General features: G+C 48.3%; 1 protein-coding gene across 3 annotated transcripts in view; it reads left to right on the forward strand.

Moving 5' to 3' along the window:
• RAB11FIP1 (RAB11 family interacting protein 1) overlaps positions 1–17561 on the forward strand; it is a 30863-nt gene extending 13302 nt beyond the window's left edge. The window contains exons 2-6 of one of the 3 annotated variants that reach the window (XM_008686627.2): positions 2015–2457; positions 3450–4233; positions 5304–7172; positions 7941–8049; positions 14392–17561. In XM_008686627.2, the coding sequence (XP_008684849.2) occupies positions 2015–2457; positions 3450–4233; positions 5304–7172; positions 7941–8049; positions 14392–14610 (3424 nt within the window). In that variant the 3' untranslated portion in view covers positions 14611–17561. Of the gene's footprint in view, positions 1–2014; positions 2458–3449; positions 4234–5303; positions 7173–7940; positions 8050–8832; positions 11378–14391 lie in introns of those variants that run through there. The other 2 variants (XM_040643264.1, XM_040643265.1) reach the window with 2 other exon arrangements.
• Positions 17562–23172: the final 5611 nt, after the last annotated feature.

The raw sequence follows: 23172 nt of genomic DNA on the forward strand, positions 1-23172 counted from the left end.
AATAGGAACTTTGGAGAAATGCAGAACTGACTCAGAATCTGCCCGTGCCCTTTACCAGTTGCAAAACCTTGGACGAATCACCTCACTTGTGAGCCTCAGTGTCTTTGTAAAATGGGTGTAATGTCCACTCCGTGTCATTCTTGCGAGACTTAGATGAGGACGCCCCTAAGTGTGCACAGTGCCAGGTATGCTATCGGTGCTCTTTAAGTGTTAGGCGTCTGCTTCCCTCTGCCCCTTTGCTTTCAGTGCACAGTAAGCTGCTGTAGTGGGGCAGCCCTCTGCCCTGTGAGCAAGACCGGCTGAGGGTGAAAGAGGAAGCTGTGCTCATTTGAGCAAACCTATCATTTCCTCACCGTCCACGGCCCTCGGCTCTTAAGTAGGTCAGTACACAGAACATCCCACTGTGGTTTCTCAGCCTGTGACGGTAACCCTGGGGATGGCCGTCCGTGGACCAGGTATGCAGACTTTTCTGCTCTGGAGTGGTCGTGCCACTAATCGGGCTCACATTCTTGCAGTTCACCAGATGGAAAACGCCCACGGGAGAGTTCCTTTTTCTGACGTTTGTCCTTCAGGAGAGTTGGACGCATAGAATATTTGTCGTATCTTGAAGTAGTTTGCAAGTGACCAGTTGAAATACTTGAATAATGTTTGGAATATCCCTTTTTCAGATTATTAAGCTAGGAAAGAATGCCTTCCTTCAATTTCCAATTTTATTTTTTAGGGTGGTAAAATACACATCACAAAATTTACCATTTTCACCATTTTTTTAGTGTATAGCTCTGTGGCATTAAGTACATTCACATTTGTGCCACTGTCACCACCATCCCTGTCCAGAACGTTTTTATCTCCCCAACTGAAACTGTACCCATTAAATTGACTAATTCTTCATTCACTGCTGCCCCCGGCCCCTGGCAACGGCCGCTCCACTCTATGAATTAGATTGCGTTAGGTACCTCATAGAAGTGGAATTGTACAATGACATTTTTTAAAAAGATTTTATTTATTTATCTGACAGAGAAAGTGCACAAGCAGGGGGAGCGGCAGGCAGAGGGAGGGGCAGACTCCCTGCTGAGACAGGCGCCTGATGCTGGACCACGACCTGAGGACCTGAGCAGAAGGCAGACTTTTAACTGACTGAGCCACCCAGATGTCCCACAATGTTTGTCATTTTGTAACTGGCGTATTTCATTCTCTTTGGAAAAAAAAAATACATATGTATATTTATTCTGTCTTATATTTTCTATTATTCCCTGGCAGGGACTGTTCTACAAACTCTTGCCTTTTTTTCTGAGATGTATGTGTAAATTTGCATTCTGCCTTCTTAACTGTTTGTGTATGATCTATTTTTACCTTATTGACAGAAAATAGCAGTCACAGGAAATGATTGGATGGAATATTTGTTTGATTTATTTTATTGTTAGAAATAGCTATTGAGAACCGGGGATGTACTGTATGGTGACTAACATAATATAATAAAAAAAATAAATAAAAATAAAATTAAAATTAAAAAAAAAAAAGAAATAGCTATTGAGGGGCGCCTGGGTGGTGCAGTCGTTAAGCATCTGCCTTCGGCTCAGGGCATGATCCTGGCGTTCTGGGATCGAACCCCACATCAGGCTTCTCCGCTAGGAGCCTGCTTCTTGGAGCCTGCTTCTTTCTCTCCCACTCCCCCTGCTGTGTTCCCTCTCTCGCTGGCTGTCTCTCTGTCAAATAAATAAATAAAATCTTAAAAAAAAAAAAAAAAGAAATAGCTATTGAATCAAGATTTTAAGTGACTATACATTAAGTACAGAATCAGATCCTATCTTTGCCTAGTGGGTGTCTTCTCAAACACGAAACTGTAAATTCTGCCCTCATCCCCCTACCCCACCCTCTATTCCAAAGAAGAAAGCCCAGGAATGTGTTTACAGGAGAGGTTGGTGGTAGCAGAGAAGAGAGGCTGGTTAATGGGGATGGTGAACGTTGTTTTAGGCTCTTTGATTCAAAGGTAACCTCTCAGCCTTTCTCCTTGTAGGTGGTATACCTTGAAATCCAAACCAGGAAAGAAGGATAAAGAGCGAGGAGAAATTGAGGTTGACATCCAGTTTATGAGAAACAACATGACTGCTAGCATGTTTGACCTCTCCATGAAAGACAAGTCCCGGAATCCATTTGGGAAACTGAAGGACAAGATCAAGGGGAAGCACAAGGATAGCACGTCGGATACCGCTTCAGCCATCATTCCCAGCGTGACACCCTCTGCTGACAGTGATGAGGAGTCTCCTTCCAAAGACAAGAAAAAGAAATCCAAGATCAAGACCTTGTTTTCCAAGTCGAACTTGCAGAGGACGCCGCTTTCCCAGTCCATGTCCGTCCTGCCTGCTTCAAAGTCAGACCGAGTGCTGCTTCGTCCCGGGGACTTTCAGTCCCGGTGGGAGGACGACGACAATGAGAATGAGTCCTCCTCTGCGTCAGATGGTAAGTTGTCTCGTCCTCCTTCCTTGGGCTCGCTCTCTCAGCCTACTTTGGTTTAAGAGAGAAGAAGCAAGTCTTAAAGAGAAAGATTTTAATTCAGTTCCTTGGTCACCGAAATGGTGATGGTGGTGATGATGGTGACGATGGCTGTGATGGTGGTTAGAAATCTGGGTTAGAAAGGCTTCTCTATTTCTAAGTCCTCTGGTTTCTAAGACTGTATAAATTCCCTTTCTAAAATGTCTGGCTCAGGGCACCTGGGTGGCTCCGTTAAGCATCTGCCTTCGACTCAGGTCATGATCCCGGGGTCCTGGGATTGAGCCCAACGCTGGGCTCCCTGCTCAGCAGGGAGCCTGCTTCTCCCTCTCCCTCTGCCACTCTCCCTGCTTGTGCTCTCTCTCAAATAAATAAATAAAATCTTTAAAAAAAATAAAGAATAAAAAAAATAAAATGTCTGGCTCTGTAACTGATGTACATTAGAAAAGCTTTTGGAGTTAACAGAATGAATGTATCCAGGCTTTTTTTTTTTTTTTAATTAAGGGTAAAATCATAGAACCTTAGAGTAATTCCGACATTTTATGAACTCATCAGGTATTTATTGAGATTCTATTAATGCGTTTAACCCTCATGGGAATCATCCTTAATGAAAGTGGAGGAACTTCGTTCCTTTAACTGTGAATTACCTGTGCATTTGAACTTCAACTTCAATGACCACATCCTTACTGTTGGCCAGATTCTGCCTTTCTCATTGGTTTACTGCAGGGCTTCTCAACCTCGGCACTGTGGGCAGCTGGGGCCAGGTAATCCCTGTTGTGGGGGCTGCCCCGTGCCTCGTAGGGTCGTTAGCAACATCCCTGGCCTCCGCCTCTTAGATGCCAGTAACGCACCCCCACGCCTGTAACCAAAGATGCATTTAGACACGAATGAGGGTCACCCCCTTCCAGTTGTGAACCGGCCATTTAATTTCTTGTTTCCTTTTGATCTTTTTCTTCCCACAGTCATGTCTCACAAGAGAACAGAGAGTGCAGATCTTAAGCAACTGAACCAGATCAATTTCAACCTTCCCAAGAAGGAAGGACTCTTTCTTGGCGGACTTCGGTCTAAGAACGACGTCCTTTCTCGCTCTAATGTCTGTATCAACGGGAACCACGTTTACATGGAGCAGCCGGAAGCCAAGAGCGAGACCAAGGACAGCACCCCCTCCTCTTCCCCGTCCCCCCAGGGCTTCAGGAAGAAGCATTTGTTCTCCTCCACTGAGAACCTGGCTCCTCGGTCTTGGAAGGGGCCTGGGGATGGAGGGGTGGTGTCTTCCGACAGGCGGTTCTCTGAGTCTTCCCCAAAGGACTGTCCGAAGTCCATGTCGCTGCCGTCCTACCGGCCGCAGGGCAGCGGGGATGTGCGGGAGAATGTGGCTCCGGTGAGCTTGGAGGCTGTAAAGGAAACCAAAGAGAGCAAGAAGCAGGAGAACAAGAAGTCCTCTTTGCTTTCTCTGGTGACGGGAAAGAAGGATGTGGCTAAGGGCGGTGAGGGCGGAAGCCCGCCTGTCTTCCCGGGGAAGGAGAGGGAAGGCGCGCCGAGGGAGGACCAGCCGGGGCCTGACGAAGACCTAGTGAAAAGATCTGAGAAGGACACACGGCCTGTCGTCTCGGGACGGGGGACATCCCTGAATCCCTTTGAGGAAGTGCAGATCACAGAACCGGAAGCTGACCCAGAGCCCAGGTCGGAGCCTACACCACCCGCCAGCTCCGCGAGGGCGCCACAGACCAAAGCTGTCAAGCCTCGGTGAGTCCTAGCCGCCCCCGTGCGGGCCTGCACCTCGCTGTTCGGTCATAGCAAGGCCTGCCGGCGGAGCACATCTTGCATGTGGTTGCAGGGTGGTACCTGTGTGTGGCAAGCATTTAACGGCCTGAGTTATTTTTACCAGCCCATCCTGCCTGCCTGGCTGCCTGGCCGGCCCACCCTGCACAGATTACAGTGATGTGTCTCAGCCCAGAGCCGCGGCCAGCAGGCCTGCTCTGTCCATCTCAGTACGATAAGCCGCCCCCAGCGGAGCGCCCTGGTTTGCAGCAGATTCCGACTATGGCGAGTTGGGCATGCCGGGTTTTGGTTGTGGTCTGGGCAGAACATGTGTTTATTTAAAGTTCCTGTCACAGATATCCCTTTGAGGCAGATGATCTCTTTCCCCTTGCAATTTGGCGTTGGTGTGCGGGCACGGGAGACCCCTGGTCCCCTCTCACGCGTGCCTGCGACAGTGCTCTGCGTGTTCAGTGTGCCTCTCATTGCAAGAGCCTGAGTGAGCGTGGGGGGCTTTCTTCTTTCAGCCTGACCCGCATGCACACTCACAGTGTTTCTGTGGTCTGGGGTGGGGAGACTTTTTTTGAGATTCTGCTTACTTTGATTTCACACACAGACACACACACACACACACACACACACACACAGACACACACACAGACACACACAGACACACACACACACAGACACACACACACACACACACACGGACTGTCCCTCTTCAGCACTGGTGCCTGTTGCCGTGAGGTTCATCGTCTATTGCCTCGAACCTTGTAGATGCTCTTTGTTTTTGTTTATCACCAAAAGAAACCGTGGGCTGTTGCTTTACCCGGAGCTTTCTGTTTGTGTTGCAACAGCCCCTCGCGTGGCAGATGTGTTGGTGATCAAAGTGTCCCTTTTGTACGTGAAGTACTTGATGTTCCTTCTTTAACTTCCTACGATCCTGCCCCAAATATAAAAGCGTTCTCCCCTTTGGAACAACTTTATTTGTAAGTGTTTCTCGCCTCTCACGTTGCATCTGCAACTGACCTGCAGATTTTATTTTGTCCTTTTTGCAGACTGGACGTGTCTCCAGAGGCTCAACCCACAGCCAGGCTTCCTTCCTCCCCTGCCTCTCCTCTCTTTCTTTCTGCTCTTCTTTCCAGTTCTGGCCACACACCTGTCCCTGCTAAATCGGGGCATGGTGCAGAGACACCGTCCTCTGAGTCTCCCTCTGTCTTCTCTTTCTCGTCTCCCATAGCGGCTCCCATTTCCACATCCACGCCGGTTGAAAACTGGCCTTCCACAGACAAGGGCCAGGCCAGTCCTGAAGAACCATCTCTGCTCCTTAAAGCAGAATTGCCAAGGGAGAGTTTAACACAAGTTCCAAAGACTATTTCTGGTGCCTCAGGGTCACTTTCCAAAAAGCTGCCCGCTCCAGCGTGTGAAGGGATGGAAGATTCTCCAACGAGGAAGACCAGTGAGATCGGCCCAGAGAGCACCATCGGTAACGACTCAGAAAAGTCTCTCCTGCAGCAGCCTGAAACTGGGCACCGGGAAGAAGTTCTGGGGTATCCGCCCTCAGGACGAGACTACGTCCCCTCATCTCAAGAGACCCAAGAAGTAACATTCGCCCTTTCTCTCAGAAGTGGCCAGATGGAAAGCCCAGCAGGGAAGCCTCTGATGGGGGCAAACACAGCCTCGGGGAGTCTGTCTGCATCATTAGGGGAGAGCAGACTGCAGGAAGGCAGCACGACTTCTGCCACGAAGGAAGCCGGGCCCCCTCTTCAGATGGAAGAATCGTTTCCCACTCTTGGCTCCGTGACGCAGAGACACGAAGAGAATGTCGGCGAGAGTCAAAAGAAAATCAAGAAGCATGTGTCATTTTCTGAGCAGTTCTTCATGGAAGAGGAGCTGGAGAAGCCCGCCGGGTCGGTGGAAGAGGACAGAAGTCATCCCCAGGAGCTGACACGTGAAGGAGACATGTCAGACGGGGAGGCCGCCGGGTCTCTCCTCGCAGAGGACGCAGAGAGGGAGGCCGTATCCCCACGCGGGCCTGCAGAGTATGGTGCGCCGGCCCCCGTGGCAGACCCCCGTCCCCGCTCCTCCTGCCACGAGAGCGGCTCCGAAGGCCCTGTGAGTGAAGCAAGCTCGGGGATAAACGTTCCACTCTTGAGGATCGAGCCAGACGATACACTTACGGCTCAAAATCAGAGCAAAGCCAATGATCACGAAGGTTTGCTGTCCGATCCCCTGAGTGGCCTTCACTCTACCCCAGGTGTTAACTCTCCAGTCACGGCTGAGCTGGCCTTAACCCTTCCTTCCATTCCCGAAGTGGCATCGGATGACGAGAGAGTGGATCAGGTTGAAGAGGACGGAGAGACCGCCCAGGTGGCAGCCCTGGAAGGAGGACCTCCTTCCGTGAGTGTGTCACCTGCCTGTCCTGAGGTGGAAAAGGGGCCGAGGGGCGAGGCAGACGGGTGGGCAGCGCCCGCAGAGAGCCCGCACGACCTCAGGTCAGAAGCACCCAACACATCTGTTACAGCCTCTCCAGAGCCCGGTGCAGCTTTGGGAATTCATAACGCAGATCTTGGCAGGAGCTCACGCTTGGATAAACAGCCGCCAGGTCCTGGCGGCGGCGAGAAGGAAAAGCTGATGGGAAATGGGAGGCCAGGCCAGCCTCCTGATACGGCCCTGGATTCTCCTGTATCCAGCCCCTCCTTTTCTGCGACCTTTCCTGTTACACACTCTTTCCCCGGCCACCCACACGCTGACACTCACCACACCAGAACAGCAGAATCTCAAAAAAAAGCAACAGCAGAGGGCTCCGCTGGTAGAGTGGAAAATTCTGGCAAGAGGAAGCCGCTTCTTCAGGCCTGGGTCTCACCCTCAGAGACACATCCAGTCTCCGCTCAGCCGAGCGCGGGAACGGGGTCAGCCAAGCACAGGTGAGAGTCGGGGAAGATTGATCCGTGGGAGCGATGCCGTCCGCCCCCGCCCCCCAACCCTTTGCCTTTTGCCCGCAGAGGTGCCGGCTTTCTAACTGCACGGCTGTCCCGAAGGTCCATCCCGCGTATGTTGCTGGTAGGGCCTGTTTTCAAAGGGTCCCCCCCGTGGTGGGAGTACGTCCTCAAGACACTCCCGGGTTTGTAGGGGGAACACAGTGACGGTCTTCAGAGATAGCTTAGGAATCGCTCTGCACAGTCAGTTTTGGGGCCCTCCCGCTGCAGCGATGTCTTGTGACCCGTATCTTCCTAGAATCAGAAACCAAGCGACACGGAGTGATAGAGCATAGCGGCGTTGAAAGTTTGCTCCGAGCACTGCCCGATGTGAAGCGGGTTGTTCTGGACTCTTCTTTACTGTTGAGGAATGGGAGGCTCTGTAGGGACTCCCCCGGTGCGGGTCCTAGGCTGTAGTTGCCTCAAAAGTAAGAGGCTGACTAATGTTCTTCTGACGCCGATAATGAGACCAGGGCTCTTGTGGGAGCATCAGGACGCGGGGCTCTCAGGTGTGCTTGGTGGGCCTGCACGTGGCTGCCTCATGCCGACTGCCCTCGTTTCCACAGGAACGCTGGCACGTGTTGGACTGGAGGTGTGAACAGAACGTATCACCACTCTGCCCTCTTGTCTGTCTCGCCGGCTGCCATCCATGAGATGGACAGTTTCTCGGTTTCGTCATTACTGAAAGGTCTAAGGATCCTATCCCCTTCTCTTTAGACTTCAGCCCGTGAAGCCAATGAACACAACAGCCACCAAGACTGCTAACTCCAGCTTGGGCACTGCCACCATCATCAGTGAGAACTTGATCAATGAAACCACGATGAAGGTAAGTCTCCTCCAGGAAGCAGGCGTGCTGGTTAGGGATCTATAAAAAACCCGTTTCTAGAGTCACCATCGCATACACCTTCTTGGGCAGCAGGTAATGCCAGGAATGACTTGACCGTACCTACAGCTGGGTCTGCAGATAATCTTTGGAAGCCTCTACACTTCTCAGGGGATTACTACTGTTCTCCTGAGGGTGACTTAGTTATTGAATTGCTTGGGTCTCACCGGTGCTGCTTTTTAGTGAGAAGAAAATGTCACCCACCATCTGGTCCATTCCAGTTGGATATTTTCATTCCCCCGTGTATCCTTTCTTATCTTTTGGCAAGAATGTAAAATTCTTGTGGGTGTCGTCATTGCCTAGATGTACTTTTTTGAAACTTCAAACTTTTCATTTCAATCTTCAAACTTCATTTCAAACTTCAAAAAAGTTGCAAGAACAGCACAAAGGACTGCTATAAACCTTTCATCCCGATTCATCAGTTGTTGACATTTTATCACATTTGCTTTATCGTTTTCACCCTTTCTCTCTCCCCTTCCCTGTCCGTTCTCTCTTTGTAGATACAAACTTTTTTTTTTTTTGTCTGAACCATTGGAGGGTAAGTTGCCTACCTCATGCCCCATTGACCACTAAATACTTAAGCGTGTAATTCCTAAGAATGAGGACACTTAATCAAGGTCAAGGCATTAAAGTCAGTGTAACCCTCTTTTCCCATCTTTAGCCCCTGCTTGAGCTTCACCTGTTGTCTCACGAGCATGCTCCTTAGCTTTCCTGTTTTCTTTCCAGTCCAGGATCCAATCCAGGATCTCTCGCTGTTTTGTCGTCGTCTCTCCCTAGGCTCCTCGATCCTGGAATAGTTCCTCAGCCTTCTTGAAGTCTCTCAAGACCTTGACAGTCTCTAAGACTTTAGATCAGTTGTTTTGTAGAATTTTCCTCTGTTTGGATTTGTCTGCTATCTCCTCATGGCTCGGTTGAGGTCACGCATTCCTGGCAGGAATGAACCGTGCAAATCACGCGTCCTTCTCAGTGCATTGTAGAAGGGGGCACGTTATATCCGCTCGTCGTGGTAGTGGGAGTGTTAACTCTGATGACTGACTTTAGGTGGTGTCCAGTAGGTTCCCTAGGGTAAAGTGGCTATTTTCGGGGCACCTGGGTAGCGCAGTCGTTAAGCGTCTGCCTTCGGCTCAGGGCGTGATCCTGGCGTGATCCTGGCGTTCTGGGATCGAGCCCCACATCAGGCTCCTACGCTGGAAGCCTGCTTCTTCCTCTCCCACTCCCCCTGCTTGTGTTCCCTCTCTCACTGGCTGTCTCTGTCAAATAAATAAATAAAATCGTTGTTTAAAAAAAATAAATAAAGTTGCTATTTTCCCCCTTTACAATCAGTACGAAATTCATGGGGAGTTAATTTCTGACTGTAAGTATCCTGTTTCTCACCGACCATTTGTTTGCAAGCTTTCTCATTCATTGGTGACTACGGCAGCGGCGAAATGGTGATTTTTCAGTTCCATCGCCCGCATGGAAACACTGTTCTATTGTCTTCTTCATTTAGTGGTAGGTCAGAAGCATTTTTTGCATGTTGCTACTTCATTATTCTTTGAAATGGTTATACCAGTATTTACTTAACTATTCCCTTGTTATCGGGTATTTGGGTTGTTTTCTGTTTTTCAATAGGAATAATGCTATAGTCAACAATATCTTGCATAGAACTGTTCCCCTTCTTAAGCTAAATTTCCAGGAAGAATAGTGCTTGATTAGAGGATCTCTTCTCTTTCAAAAGCTTGGGCTAACTTTAAAAAGAACTCCTGCCCACCAACCAAACCAAACCAACCTCCCAGATGATCTCTGCTGTGGAGCGCCTCCGTCCTGCCCTTTCTGCTTCTAAAATGAAGAGGATTTACAACTGCCTCGTTGCAAACCTCTGGTCTTTGACTCATTATCACCTGGGCTGGAGGAGAATGATTTACGGAGGGACTGGTGGGCAAGGATGTGTTGAGTTTCAAACATGTGGAGAGGAATTTCCTTACTGACTACTGGGGACTTCTGTCAGTAGAAAAAAGCTCAGCTTGGTGGGCCTCTGAGGGTGTGGAGAAGAGGCAGCACTTACCTTCCTGGAGTTAACGACATTTACCAGGAAACCAGGCGAAAGAACAGCATGAAAGGGACAGTAATGAAGACCAGGGTCACAGAGCAGCCTCCCATCCCCTCTTCCTTGTACTGTGGAATGCAGCCGGGCTCCAAAGAGAAACAAACACCTAGCCATCAGGAAGTGAGCAAGCCCCTTGGCTCCTATTTTATTTATTCTTCAAAGCTCGTTTAATCAGGGCCTTATCTCCTGGCCCTGACTGAGAGAATAACTTGCCTTAAAACAAAGGCAACTGCTGCTTATTTTGCTCATGATTTGTCTGCCCGGAGGCTGTCCCTCTGGCTGCCTGCAACAAAGCCCTTGGTCCTGGACCATACCTAGTAAATATTCGGAGCAAATATGGAAGGTTTCCTAGAGACTCCTAACAGATGCTTTGTACCAAGCCATAAATAATATTTATAAAAGTAACTACTCTTTGGAATGTTGCAAAGGACGAGAGAAGTTAGGGAAAGAAATTGCATTAGCTAAAGTTAGGAAAAGCTAGCTGAATCATTACCATAATGGGTTTTTGGGGTTTGGGTTTTGTTTTGTTTTGTTTGATTGCTATTTTTTGGCGCCCATCCCTTATAGATGATTTTTAACTTAAGAGCGTATTATTTACCCAGGTGGCTTTAACACTTCCCTTTAAAAATAATACAGCCAACTAGATCCAAAAATCATCTGTCCTGTTAATATGGAAAAAGTTAGACACAAATTTGAATTACGTCATTATTATTACAATTATGGTGGGAACATCCAATGTAAAAATCCTGGAAGGAAACATGGGACAATGGGCACTGTTTTTTCTTGAATTAATGGTTATTTTCTTTGTACCTGGCCCTGGCTGTTGCTCACTTTCTGTAATGCTGGATTCTTTTATAATTTTTTAAATCATCACATATCTAGGATTGCCTAATGATTTCCAAAGTCTTACATACTTTCCCCTTTGGATTATGAAATCCGAATTGAATAGCTGTTTCATGGTTTGTAAGGTATGAAGTGTACATGCCCTTTCAACCCTAGGCTTTTATTGTAAGGAAATATTTTAGAGATGTGATCAAAGATTTATGCTCATGCATTTTAATAAAAATGTTATATATAATTGTGAAAACTGAAAAAACCTAAATATCTAGCAATAGAGAGATAGGTAAAATATAATGACATTTTAAGCAACCATTAAAAATGATTTTTGCTAAAAAAAAAAAAAAAGTTGGGGGGGCGCCTGGGTGACTCAGTCCGTTAAGCATCTGCCTTCAGCTCCTGTCATGATCCCAGGGTCCTGGGATCGAGCCCCGCATCGGGCTCCCTGCTCAGCGGGGAGCCTGCTTCTTCCTCTCCTGCTCCCCATGCTTGTGTTCTCTCTCTCTGTCAAATAAATAAATAAAAACTTTAAAAAAATGAATTTTGCTAAAATTTAATGATGGGAAAATGCTCACAAAGTAATAATTTTAAAAACGCTTGAAAACCATATTCTGTATGATGCTTAAAGTTGTAAAACATACCATAAAGAAACCAAGGAAGAGATAAGAGAACCAAATGTTATGTGTTGGAGTTCCAGTTAATAATTTTTTCCTTCTTTTGTATTTGAGATTTTCCATTATGAGGAAATATTCCCTTTATAGTGAAAACAGAATTCTGTTATTTTGGGGATAAATTAATTTTTTAAAAGATTTTATTTATTTACTTGAGAGAGAGAGCACAGAGGTAGAGGGAGAAGCAGGCTCCCCACTGAGCAGAGAGCCCGACATGGGCCTCCATCCCAGGACTCTGAGATCATGACCTGAGCTGAAGGCAGACGCTTCACCAAATGAGCCACCCAGGCGCCCCTGGGGAAAATTAATTTTAATTCGTCTTCAAAGTCTAGTTGAGCTGTCACTCCCCATCTTTGCAGGTTGTCCTGATCTCCTGTGTAGCAGTGGGCTCTGGGTTGTCCAGCTCCCCCGAGTCCCTGAGCCCTGGTGTGTGAGGCACTGTAGGGACCTGTCTCTCCTCTCGGGGAGCACCTGCTGCTCCTGCCTCCAGGCGACGCCCCTTCATCTTTCTGTCTCACAAACTGTCTTGCACCGTATCTTATACGATCCACATTTTTCAATAAATAAAATCCTTGTATGACAGAGATATAATCTAAAAACCCTTGAGGACATCATTCTTGGCTATTGTTTCCAAAGAGTACTTTTTTTTCTTGATAGGATACATCAACAGACATGCAACTCCTTTTTAAAAAATTGTGGTAAAATAAACATAACATAAAACGTTTACCATCTTAAACGCTTAAAAATTAAAAAAAAATATTTTCAATTCAAACACAATTAACATGTACTGTAATGTTAGTTTCAGGTGTACAGTTTAGTGATTTCACAATTTGATACATTACTGTGCTCATCGTAAGTGTATTTTTCATTCTCCTCACCTGTTTCACCCCCTCCCCCAACCTCCCCTGTGGTAACCATCAGTTTGTTCACTACAGTTAAGAGTCTGTTTCTTGGTTTGTCGCTTTTTTTTTCTTTGTCCATCTGTTTTGTTTCTTAAATTCCCCATATGAATGGAATCCTGTGGTATTTGTCTTTCTCAGACTGACTTATTTTGCTTAACATAATACTCTCTAGATCCATCCACGTTGTTGCAAATGGCGAGATGTCGTTCTTTTATGGCTGAGTAATATTCCATTGTGTGTGTGTGTGTGTGTGTGTGTGTACGTACCACTTCTTTATCCATTCATCAGTCGAGGGACACTTGGACTGCTTCCATAGTTCAGCTCTTATAAATAATGCAACAGGCATAGGGGTGCATGTATCTTTTCGAATTAGTGTTTTTGTATTCTTTGGGTAAATACCTAGTAGCAGGATTACTGGATCAATTCTGTTTTTAATTTTTTAAGGAGCCTCCGTACTGTTTTCCACAGTGGCTGTACCAGCTTGCATTCCCAGCAGCCGTGCACGAGGGATCATAAGCATTTTTAAGTGTCCAGATCAGTCGTGTCACGTACACTCGCCTTGTACAACCAGTCTCCGGAATCCTTTTCTAGACACTCCACTTTTTTGGTGGAAGATGGTTTTAGAATTACTAATAGGGTGATTGAGGTCCAGAGGAATGTGTGCCTTCAACAAGTTAAAGAACAAAAGCAACAAAAGGATTAAGGGAGAAGTGGTTTTTCGAAAAAGTGGTCCAACATCTCGCCTGTTCCTGTGCAGTCTGTGTTGGGTGAAAACCCGCTCCGTGCATGGAGATGGCATGTGCTTCGAAGCCGGGACTGCGAGCCCTGTGCTTTCCTTCCGAGCCAGGACAAGACGGGTGGGCTTTCTCTCTGATTTCTGGCTAGTGTACGGGCAGCTCCTTCTGTCGTGCTGTCATCGAAAGAGGGAATGACGATTCTGCTCTTGACTTAGCTTCTCCAACTGGAGACTTGGTACCATGTCGCACCATTTCCTCGGTACCATTTCTTCACGGTGTGGGCCTGGTCACTTTGCAGCTGGACCCCAGTCATCCCAGATTATAAATGCTGCTGGAGTAACTCCGTAGGGCTCCTGCTCTTGGCACGCGTGGCGCCACCCGGCCCTGGCACTGGCCGCCATGATGTCTGAGCGTGAGGACCGCGTGGTGCGCTGTGGTGGCACTTAGCTCTGACTCTGCATATTTCTTGAGTAGCACATGACTGAAAGGGGGGTCTCTGAGTGCCAGTGGAATCCTTCTGAGGGTAGCCGAGGAAGTAGCAAGTGGTCCGGGATGACAGCTGCGTGGGGTGCTGATGGGCGAGCATCGTCTCCCGCACCTTCTGTCACAGGGATTTCTTCACGGGCCACCTTCGCTTGGGGCTCTCGGCTTCGTATCGATATTTCGTTGTGCCGGCTCGTAGTGTTCAGAGACCTCCAATCATTACATTTCCCGAAACCTCAGATCCAGAGTCTAATCGAGGGGTTTGTAGCCTATGAGCCAAGGATCAAGTATGGTTTTTACATTTTTAAAAAGTCATAAAACAGAATGAACACATGAAACAACAAAGAACAGACAACACAGGCCACGTGCGGCCTGCAAAGCCTAAAATATTTACTCTCTGGTCCTTAACAGACCACTTTGTCAATAAACCGGTTTTCCCCCTGAACTGAAAACACGTTCCCAGGAGACTCCGATTGCCAATAATATTTTCCTCTTTTATATTTCTTTTCGATGTTTGCCTTCTTTGCTGACTTTACCACTTTTTCTCCCCCTTCTCTCCCCTTCTAAAGAAATACAACCCCTCGGACCCCGCCTTTGCTTACGCACAGCTAACCCATGATGAGCTGATCCAGTTGGTCCTCAAACAGAAGGAGACGATAAGCAAGAAGGAGTTTCAGGTTCGCGAACTGGAGGACTACATTGACAATCTGCTCGTCAGGGTCATGGAAGAAACCCCCAACATCCTCCGCATTCCGGCTCAGGCCGGCAAAAAGGCAGGAAAGATGTGAATCGTCAGCCTAGGAGAGAGACGATTTTGTGAGTTTGTTTCCACCTGCTCCTGAGGCCAAGGACCCCGTGTGCCCGATAACCAGCTTACAGGCTCAAACTCACCAGCTGCCTCCCTTGCGTGTTATCTGGCAGGAGTCAGTTCCACCAGCTGAAGCCAGGTTAATTATTACAGTGAATCTTTTACTGTACATTCCCAGGGTTTTATTTTTAAATGCCACTGTGCCTTTAACTATATTGTAAATATTTTATGCTCTGACCAGAGATGTGGTCATAAGATCTGCTCCCGGCCCAGAGATTCAGATGGCGCAGGGCTCCTCGTGTAGTTAACACTGGGATTTTCTTTCTTCGATATTGACATTTAAAACTACGTCCTCCCACCCCCACCCCACCCCATCAGTAAGGTGTGGGGTGAAATGAGAAGGACCGGGCACACACTTGCTTGGCTTTTGAGGAGGTCGGGATGGCGTTTGGCTGCAGGTGCTAAGTTTCGATACCGTGTAAACCTTCTGGGCTTCTTGGACTTGGTCTTGTTGATCTGACCGAAGCAGGGGTAAAGGGAGCCTGCGAGTGTGCCTTGTAGATTTTGAATCGGCTGCCTTTTCTGAACCCCGGCTGCCACTAGTCTGTAGCCTTACAGTGAGCTCCTGCCCGATCCGTGGGGCCTGTCTGTGGACACTGAGACGTAGAAGAGGGAGTCTGGTCCCTTTGCACTCACTCAGTGGGGGTTGGTCAGAGTCTCCCGGCAGCCGGCTTCCTGCTGGCTCGAGTGGCCTCGTCAGTGCCTTGAGAAGGGATCGGGTGGCCCAAGCATTTACTACCTTGGTTCCATCAGGTATGGAGTGATCTCAGTAGGACTCCTGTGGCCTGCTCTCCTCAGTGCCTTGGCGTGGCTCCCCGATTTCCTCAGCAACACTTTCTAGCACTTCCCGCCTACCCTTGTTATAAAATTACGAACAGCAAGAAGAGAACACTTTGTTTTGGTTGGCTGTATTTTTAAATCTAGAAGAACACACCTTTTTTTTTTTTTTTTTTTTTTTAAAGCTAAGACACTTCTGAACTAATAGCCCCGGGTTGGATTCCTCAGGTAGTTTCATTGTTGGGAACCTAATACTGGAATTAGAATGTTTCTGTGTTGCTCATTTTTTTTTCCTCCTGGTTGTGACAAAACCTTATCAAACCTTGACCTCTCTCCAGGGGGGAAGAAGATCCCAGGCCAGTGCGGTGGGCAGGGCTTGAGGCCACAACAGTTAGGAGATTGGGGTGTCTTCTCCGTACGTTCTTGTTCTATGGAGGGTAAGAGGCAGGACGGTTGGCAGCAGAACCCGTTTTCAGGACCACACGTTTGCTGCAATGTTAGTTATGTTGGAGCACTTTAATCTAAAGGGTGATACTGTAACTTGATTAATCAGCTTTTGATTATCTCTAGCTGTTTTATTTAATACTCTCATACAGTAGTGGGGACCGCTGTAAACTTTCCAGACGACTTGTATTTTTGCAGTGCTGTGAGAGTTATTTACATACCTATAAAGAGAACCATATATTCACCTCAACTCAGAGAACGTACATGTATATATTCGTTCCGCAATAGGTTTTTTACTTAAAAACGTATTCTGACTGTGATAACCCAAGGGCAGGGGGGGCAGGCGTGCTCTGAATGATTGCTCCTTAGACGAGCTGGTGCTTGGTCTGGAGATCCTGTCTGCGGCTAGGACCTCGGGTGCGTAACTCGGTCAGTGTTTGAGAGGGACGTCTGGGTGGAAGAGGGAATTCCTGTGCTCTGAAGTGCCACTTGGAGACTCTGGGGAATGAAGGACAATTCACTTCAAGGGTGTCTGGCTCCTACCACTGCTGGGAAAGAAAAATCCAATTTATAGCATTCCCGCAGCACGTCTCGAGGTAGCTAGCCTGGGGGGTGTGAGGTCATGACTATCCTTGAGGACTCTGCCTGGGGGGAGGCTTTATCCAGGAAAAGCTTCAGTCTGCCCTGAGCCATTAGCGGGGGTTGGTGAATCAGAGCCTTGGGGCGCCTCTGCCTGGCACGTGTCGGAGGGCGCGTACCCACCTACACGAGGAGAGTTGGGACTTGCCTCCCGCTGCTCTAACTGCGAACCTGACTGAAGGACGTTGGGAGGAAGCTGTGTTCTGGGGAAGCAGGAGCAGCTCTGTCCTGGCCTTGCCTGGCTGCCTCCAGAAGGAGCAGTCAGTACTTTCGGGAAGCATCAGATTAAAACACTGAACACCTTGCAGTGAACTTCGGTTGGAGGTCAGCCTCCTGAAAAAATGTCAGTCCTTTGCCTATTTCCTATCATCTCATTCCTTGGACTTTGACAGGTTTCCTGCCCTCCATTTTATCCCTGTGTGTTAACACATCAGAATGCAGGAACGAGAAAGTCTGCCCTTTGCCATGCGGAAGAGCTGTTGACCCTGAGTGAAGGTGTGTGCACTCGAATAGGGAGCGTGTGTGTGTGTGTGTGTGTGTGTGTGTGTGTGTGTGGTTTCCAGCTTTGCTAACAGCGGGAGCTCAAAAGGGCAGAGAGGCAGGAGGACCCAGACCCTCAGCCACATACCGAATTGAAGGCTGGAGGCAATTTACTGTTAAACTAGGGAGGATCTTCCCTCCCTGAGTCCCTTCTCCCACTCCATCTTTTTCTTTTCTTTTTGAGAACTACGAATGAATGACCTCTCAAGGCTGACAGGTTAACTGCCTTCGGTGGAGAACTTGGTCTCCTAGTAGTCCTACCGACCTCCACTCTGTGGTTTCTCAGTGTCTGTTATATGAGCTACTAACTTGACCTCTTCCACCCTCCGACTGAAAGGTCGCCCGGCATTTTTGGATCATAAAAGGATTGCCTGTTGTGTTAGTTTGGGAGTTTTTAATTTCTTTGGTTTTGTTTTTAAGAAGTAACCTGAAATTTCTACAACACTAAATAAAATGGTACTACTTTCCAAAGATTTGTGTCTGTACTTTCATGTGGGTGCAATAAAAATGTCTTCTGTCGCCTGGAAAACCTTTCCTGGGAAGTGACCAGGAGTCACCTCATGAGCGCCTCTCACCTGGATTCCTGTGGCTGCCACCTTGCCTGGTGCCCAGAGGTCCCAATGTCCTTTCTCCTGCAGAGGATGGGGCATCTCTGATCCCTGTGACATGTCCCTCATCTTGCCCTGCAGGGACCATGGCATTTACCAGAAGAACATCAGTTGAATTTTCTGCCCCCACTGCGAAGAGCTGCCACCTTTTCCTTGGCACCGGGCACTTTTGGCTGAGCATATGAACAAGGTCCCTTCCTTGATCCCTCCACTCCCCCACCCCCACCCCCGATTTCCTAGAGAGTAAAAGTTTCACTGTGGGGACACAATTTAAATTCAGGTTGGCTTCAGACTGCCCCAGATCTGGGAGCCAAATCCCTGGTTCAGTCAACTTTGTTTATTCATTTCTGAGTATTTAAATATTCTGAGTATATATATATATACACACACCCTGAGAGGGTATTAGGGAAGCACTGAGAATCTTCTCCTGAGCTCAGCTCTCCCGGAACTCTGAGCCTTTCCTGATGAGGTGAGAGGTCTGTCTGCCTCCGAACCATAGTCCGTGCTCCAAGGGCCCCAAACTCTTGAAAGGGAGGAAACATTTTTTCTTGCTCGGTGACAAAAGTCACACTGTAGAGGGACAGAGGCAGGCAGAGCCTGTGAAGCCCCCCGGGTGGGATAGGGGAGCTCCCCTCAGGCCTCCCTGGTAACCCCAACTGGTGGTCAACGGGGGGCCAGCATGTAAAGTGATGTGAGAGCAGCCCTCCAGATTCAGCTTAAGGAAAAGAAAAAAAAGCCCTCCCCTGGGAAATCGCCCACTCCTGTCTGGTCCCTTCAGGTTCCTGTCTTGGCTTCTCAGTCAGTGTAAAGGCCTCTCCTCGTCTGCCTCTGAAGGAGTGTGTCATCTCCTGTCCCCCTCCACTCCGTTGTCCACTCCCTTGGTCTGTAGATATTTCAAAGTAACGTCATACGTGCTTATTCTCAGGAAAAAGATTCTAAATTCCCCACTACAGAGAGGTAACTAACCATTTTTATTTTGATTCCCTGCCTGGCATGTTCCCCCCTCATGCAAACAGATACACTTAATTTTTTTTAAAGAAATTTAATTTGGATTTTTTAAAATTGAGGCGTACTTGACCTCCACTATTATATTTGTCTCAGGTGTACAACATAGTGATTCGACATTTGTATACCTTACTGAGTGATCACCACGGTCGGTCCAGTTCCCAGCTGTCTCCATCTACAGCTCCGACGGTATTCACTATACTCCCTCCGCCGCGCATCCCCATGTCTTACGTATTTAGATACATTTTAAAATGACGATGGGAACAGGCAGTGCACAGCAGGGATTGCTTTGAACATTTCTGCATGCCTTTGGGTACTGTTCTGCAACAGGGACAGACAGTGATTCTGGGGGAGAAGGTGCCCCAGCCAACCAACCCCTCCCGCTGCCCCTCAGACACACACACACACACACACACACACACACACACAGGAACCCTGGTGGCTGCAGACACAATCCAGGTTACTTCCGGCCCCATCCCCCACCCCCCCACCCCCAGGGAAAACAGCCACAGGGTGTGGGTAGGACTCCTCAGCTGTGGCCCAAACATCACAGGGTCCCTTGGCCCTGGAATCCAGGCTCTAAGCAGATGGACCCTGTTCTCTTGGCTTCTCTTTGGGTGTCACCTTGGGGACTCTGCAGTCCTGCCCTCCTGGGAAGGCAGGAGCTTTCTCTTTGCATTCAAAACAGGCTTCCTTGGGCTCTGTGGGGCCAGCGCGCTCCAACGGCCCAAACACTGCTGAGGGACACCGTCCTCAGCCTCTCAGTGTTCGGCTATTGTACACGGAAACCTGTATCAGAGCCCTGGAAAGAGTCACCCAGGTGTCATTGGTAAGCCCTCACAGAGGTGAGAGAAAGCTGCTTCTGTCTGCGCCCAGCAAGTGAACCTCAGGCTGAGCCTTGACTGCAAAAGGAAGGCTGGTTTCCTGCATGATTACTATTCGCTAAGCACAGACAGGTACTCTTTCTAATCCTCATCAAAGTAGATAATATCTCCATTATGCAGATGAGGAAACTGAGTCTTAGGCGTCAGAACTTTAGTTCCCCTAGGGTCACAGAGTGAGTACTTAAGAATGGATTTGAACTGCTCATCAGTCTGACCTGGACATCAAGAGCGGAGGTCAGCACGTATGGCCTGCCTCCTGGTTTTGTATGGCCCTTGAGGCAAGAATGATTTTTATTTTTTTTAAAACATCAAATCAATGAGTCTGGGGATCTAATGTATGGAATGATGACCACCTGTCAACAACACCACACTGAATACCGGCATTTTTACATTTTTAAACAGAAAAGTCAAAATAACAATATTTCATGACCCATGAAAATGACATGAAATTTGTCTCAGTGTCCACACAGTAGTTCTGGAATACAGCCATGCTCATTCGTTTACGTCATGGTCTATGGCTGGTGTAGACCTGAGTAGTTGTAACAGAGACCTTATCACCTGCCAAGCCTAAATATTTGCTGTCTGGCTCTTTACAGAAAGAGTTTGCTCACCCCTAGTCTAGGGTCACTTTGGAAGTCAAGGAGATACTTTTCTGATTCTCTTGGAATGCTAGAGGATTGGAGCAGGCAGGGAAGATGATGTGACTCAATTTCCCCTCAAGATGAGCCCAGCGAAGCCGCAGCCTCCCTGGGGAGGGAAGTTCCAGGTAAGTAAACTGGGTGGTATTCACGCTCTTAGTCTGGGCAGCCTGTGACCACCTTCTTCGAGTTATCAGATGCCTTTGTTCCTAGGGGTTCAAGAAATTGAACACATTAATCCTCAGCCCGGGAAAGGCAAAGTGGGTAGTGGGGGTGGATGAGCCACGCAAAAGGGCACAGTGGAGATGAGCCAGGGAAGTTGGCTGGTGCCAGGCTTTAGGTCATCCCAACCGTGCTCTATGCCACGGCGGTCTCACCATGAGCGGTAGAGGGGAAGGAGTATTCACCAAAGAGCTGAGGTGATGGGAAGGAAATCCAGTCAGAAGGGACTGCACGGCCTGAGCCGTGGCCTGGCTTAGTGTGACAAGGACAGAGTGTCCTCGGCGCTCCGAGTGAAACTGGTTTAGAGTGACAATATTTCAGTCAACTGAGCTGGGAGGAGCCCAGGGGTGAGGCCAGATTAAGGACCTGTGGCGGACCAGCTCTCCTCGGTTACTTATTTTCAATCAGAATCCTCTTGCCTCTGAGAAATTTAGCCTATTTGTTGCTCCTGACAGGCACTGGGGACAGGTAGTCATGGGAGTTGACTAGCTCTTTGCTGAGGGCCAGCCCTCACTGTAGGAGGGGCTCCCCACACGGGGCCGGGAGAGCCACGTCATGCCCACAGAGACTTGCAAGTGGAGGGAGAGCCAGACAGGCGAACAACTAACTCGAGTACGCACATCTAACCGAGGGAGGATTGGTGAGAGCTTCCTTTCCATCCCACACCGTCAGTATCTTCCCTGTCCATCAGAAAACCCTTCTTCTGCTTCCCCTTCCTCTCTGCGCTTGAGGTCAGTATTTCACATCTGGACTGTGGCTGGCACAGCCTTTCCAAAAGCCTCCCCTCCCCAGGAGTTTTCAATCCCCCACATTCTGGGCACTCGGCATGCCAAAAGCCTGTGTGCCAGGCACCATGTGGGCACTGGTGATACAGAGACAAGAAACATGATTCCAGTTTCACAAGCTGGGGGGCTGGCGTGGGGGAGAGGGGTTTGAGGAACGCCTGGTAAACAGATCATCACTATCACTGAATGATGGTAATTCTTAGAAGAGTCTGTAGTGGCAGGAAGGGCACCAAGGATGTTGTGTCTGTCCTGATTTCCAGAGGAAGGCAAATCCATTTCCTAAATAAATCAATTTCTTCCTGAGAAAGTAGAGAACCCCAGACTTACAAGTCTTTTTTTTATTATTTTTTTTTAAAATTTTGAGTACAATTTACCCCCCAACATGGGGCCCCAACTCACAACCCCAAGATCAAGAGTCACGTACTCTACCGACTGAGCCAGCCAGGTGACTGAGCCAACCAGGGGCCCCTCGACGTACAAGTCTTAATAGAGTGCGCCATCTTCTGGCCTGGGTCCTGCCTACCTCCCAGCCTGCATCTGAGGGCCTGGCTCTCTGATGGTATCACACACTGATGACTACAAGAGAATCCCTCCTCTCTACCCCTTAGAGGTGCTGGTTGGAGGATCATAAAGCCGCTCTTCCACTTTATAATGAGTGATGTTGGGGAAAGCAGAATTTTATGGCTTCTATCATGGGTAGAGGATTCTAATAAAATCCCACTTTTTTTTTTTAAATCGCAGTTAGGGTCAAGATCTGCACAAAATCGGGGATGAGAGGAGTCCGATGCTGTTCTGTATGATAACGTGAAGACGCACTCCCAGTGCAATTATGTTGCTTTTGGAGACATATTTCTCCACCCCAATTGGGATGTCGACGGTACTGTCTATAACTAATGGATGACTCTGACGGCTGTGTGTGTGCACTCACAAGCAGACAAGTGTGTCTCAATATTTATCTGCTAGGTAGCCGCAAGCAAATCCTTATCGCATACCTCACAGTAGTGGGCAAGTCTAGAAGAAAGGGGACTTGGAATGCCAGTGCCCACCCAAAGCTGTTGTGCTGACGCCCCCTCGTGGGGTGGGACTAGAACGAGTAATTCAAAGGTAAGGGAATGGACTGTTGGGGATCACTGCGTCCCTTGGTTGGGGGGAGGGAGTGAATGCCCCAGTGTGATAAGTCCTGTGATAGTAGGTGGGACTTCCCTGAAAAGGAGAAGAGGTTCTATGCTCTGAGAAAGCAATCTCCTGGGGAAGGCGTGGTGTCTTTAGGTTTGGGTATCAAGGACAGAAACTGGAAAAGAAGGGGCTGACAGCTTTTGAAGGTATTTTGGTTTGGTTTGCTTGTTTTTCTTAATGCTTTCCTCTTGAACTGTGAGGAGAGTCTTATGAAATTTCCCATTTTACAAACATATTTTCATTTCTATTACAATCACCCTAAGTTCCTCAACCCTTTGGCAAGGTGCATTGATGGTCTCGTGATGCTGGTGTGGAAAACGAGAAAATGGAAATCGGGCTGCTTTGTGTTCACAGGTCAACTAACAGCTGGTCAGTGGAACAGCATCCTGCCAGCTCACTGAGGTCCGAGGTGCAGGGAATTCTGTTGTGCAGTAGGAAAGCAGGGGAGGTTTCTGGAATAGCTGTGAGCAGAGGGGAGGAACTTGTGATCCAGAGGGGCTTCTGCTGAATGGACAATTCTTGTAAGGCACAGCACCTCTTTTCCACTTTCTACTAGAGGTAAGTGACATCTGAAGCAGAGAGAGCTGATGCTTGGATTATAGACAAAATGCAATCTTTGTGTCAGAAATGCCCTGCTTCCCCACTGTGGTCCAGGGAACTCAGTCTCGTTAGGCATTCAGGGAATCCTGTGTACCTGACCACTGATTACAGCTGTTTCAAAAGCACCTACAGCCTTGTCGATCAGATCCCGTTCTTCTTGAGGC

This window comes from Ursus maritimus, unplaced genomic scaffold, assembly GCF_017311325.1.
Source record: "Ursus maritimus isolate PB19 unplaced genomic scaffold, ASM1731132v1 scaffold_28, whole genome shotgun sequence".
Lineage (NCBI taxonomy): Eukaryota > Metazoa > Chordata > Mammalia > Carnivora > Ursidae > Ursus > Ursus maritimus.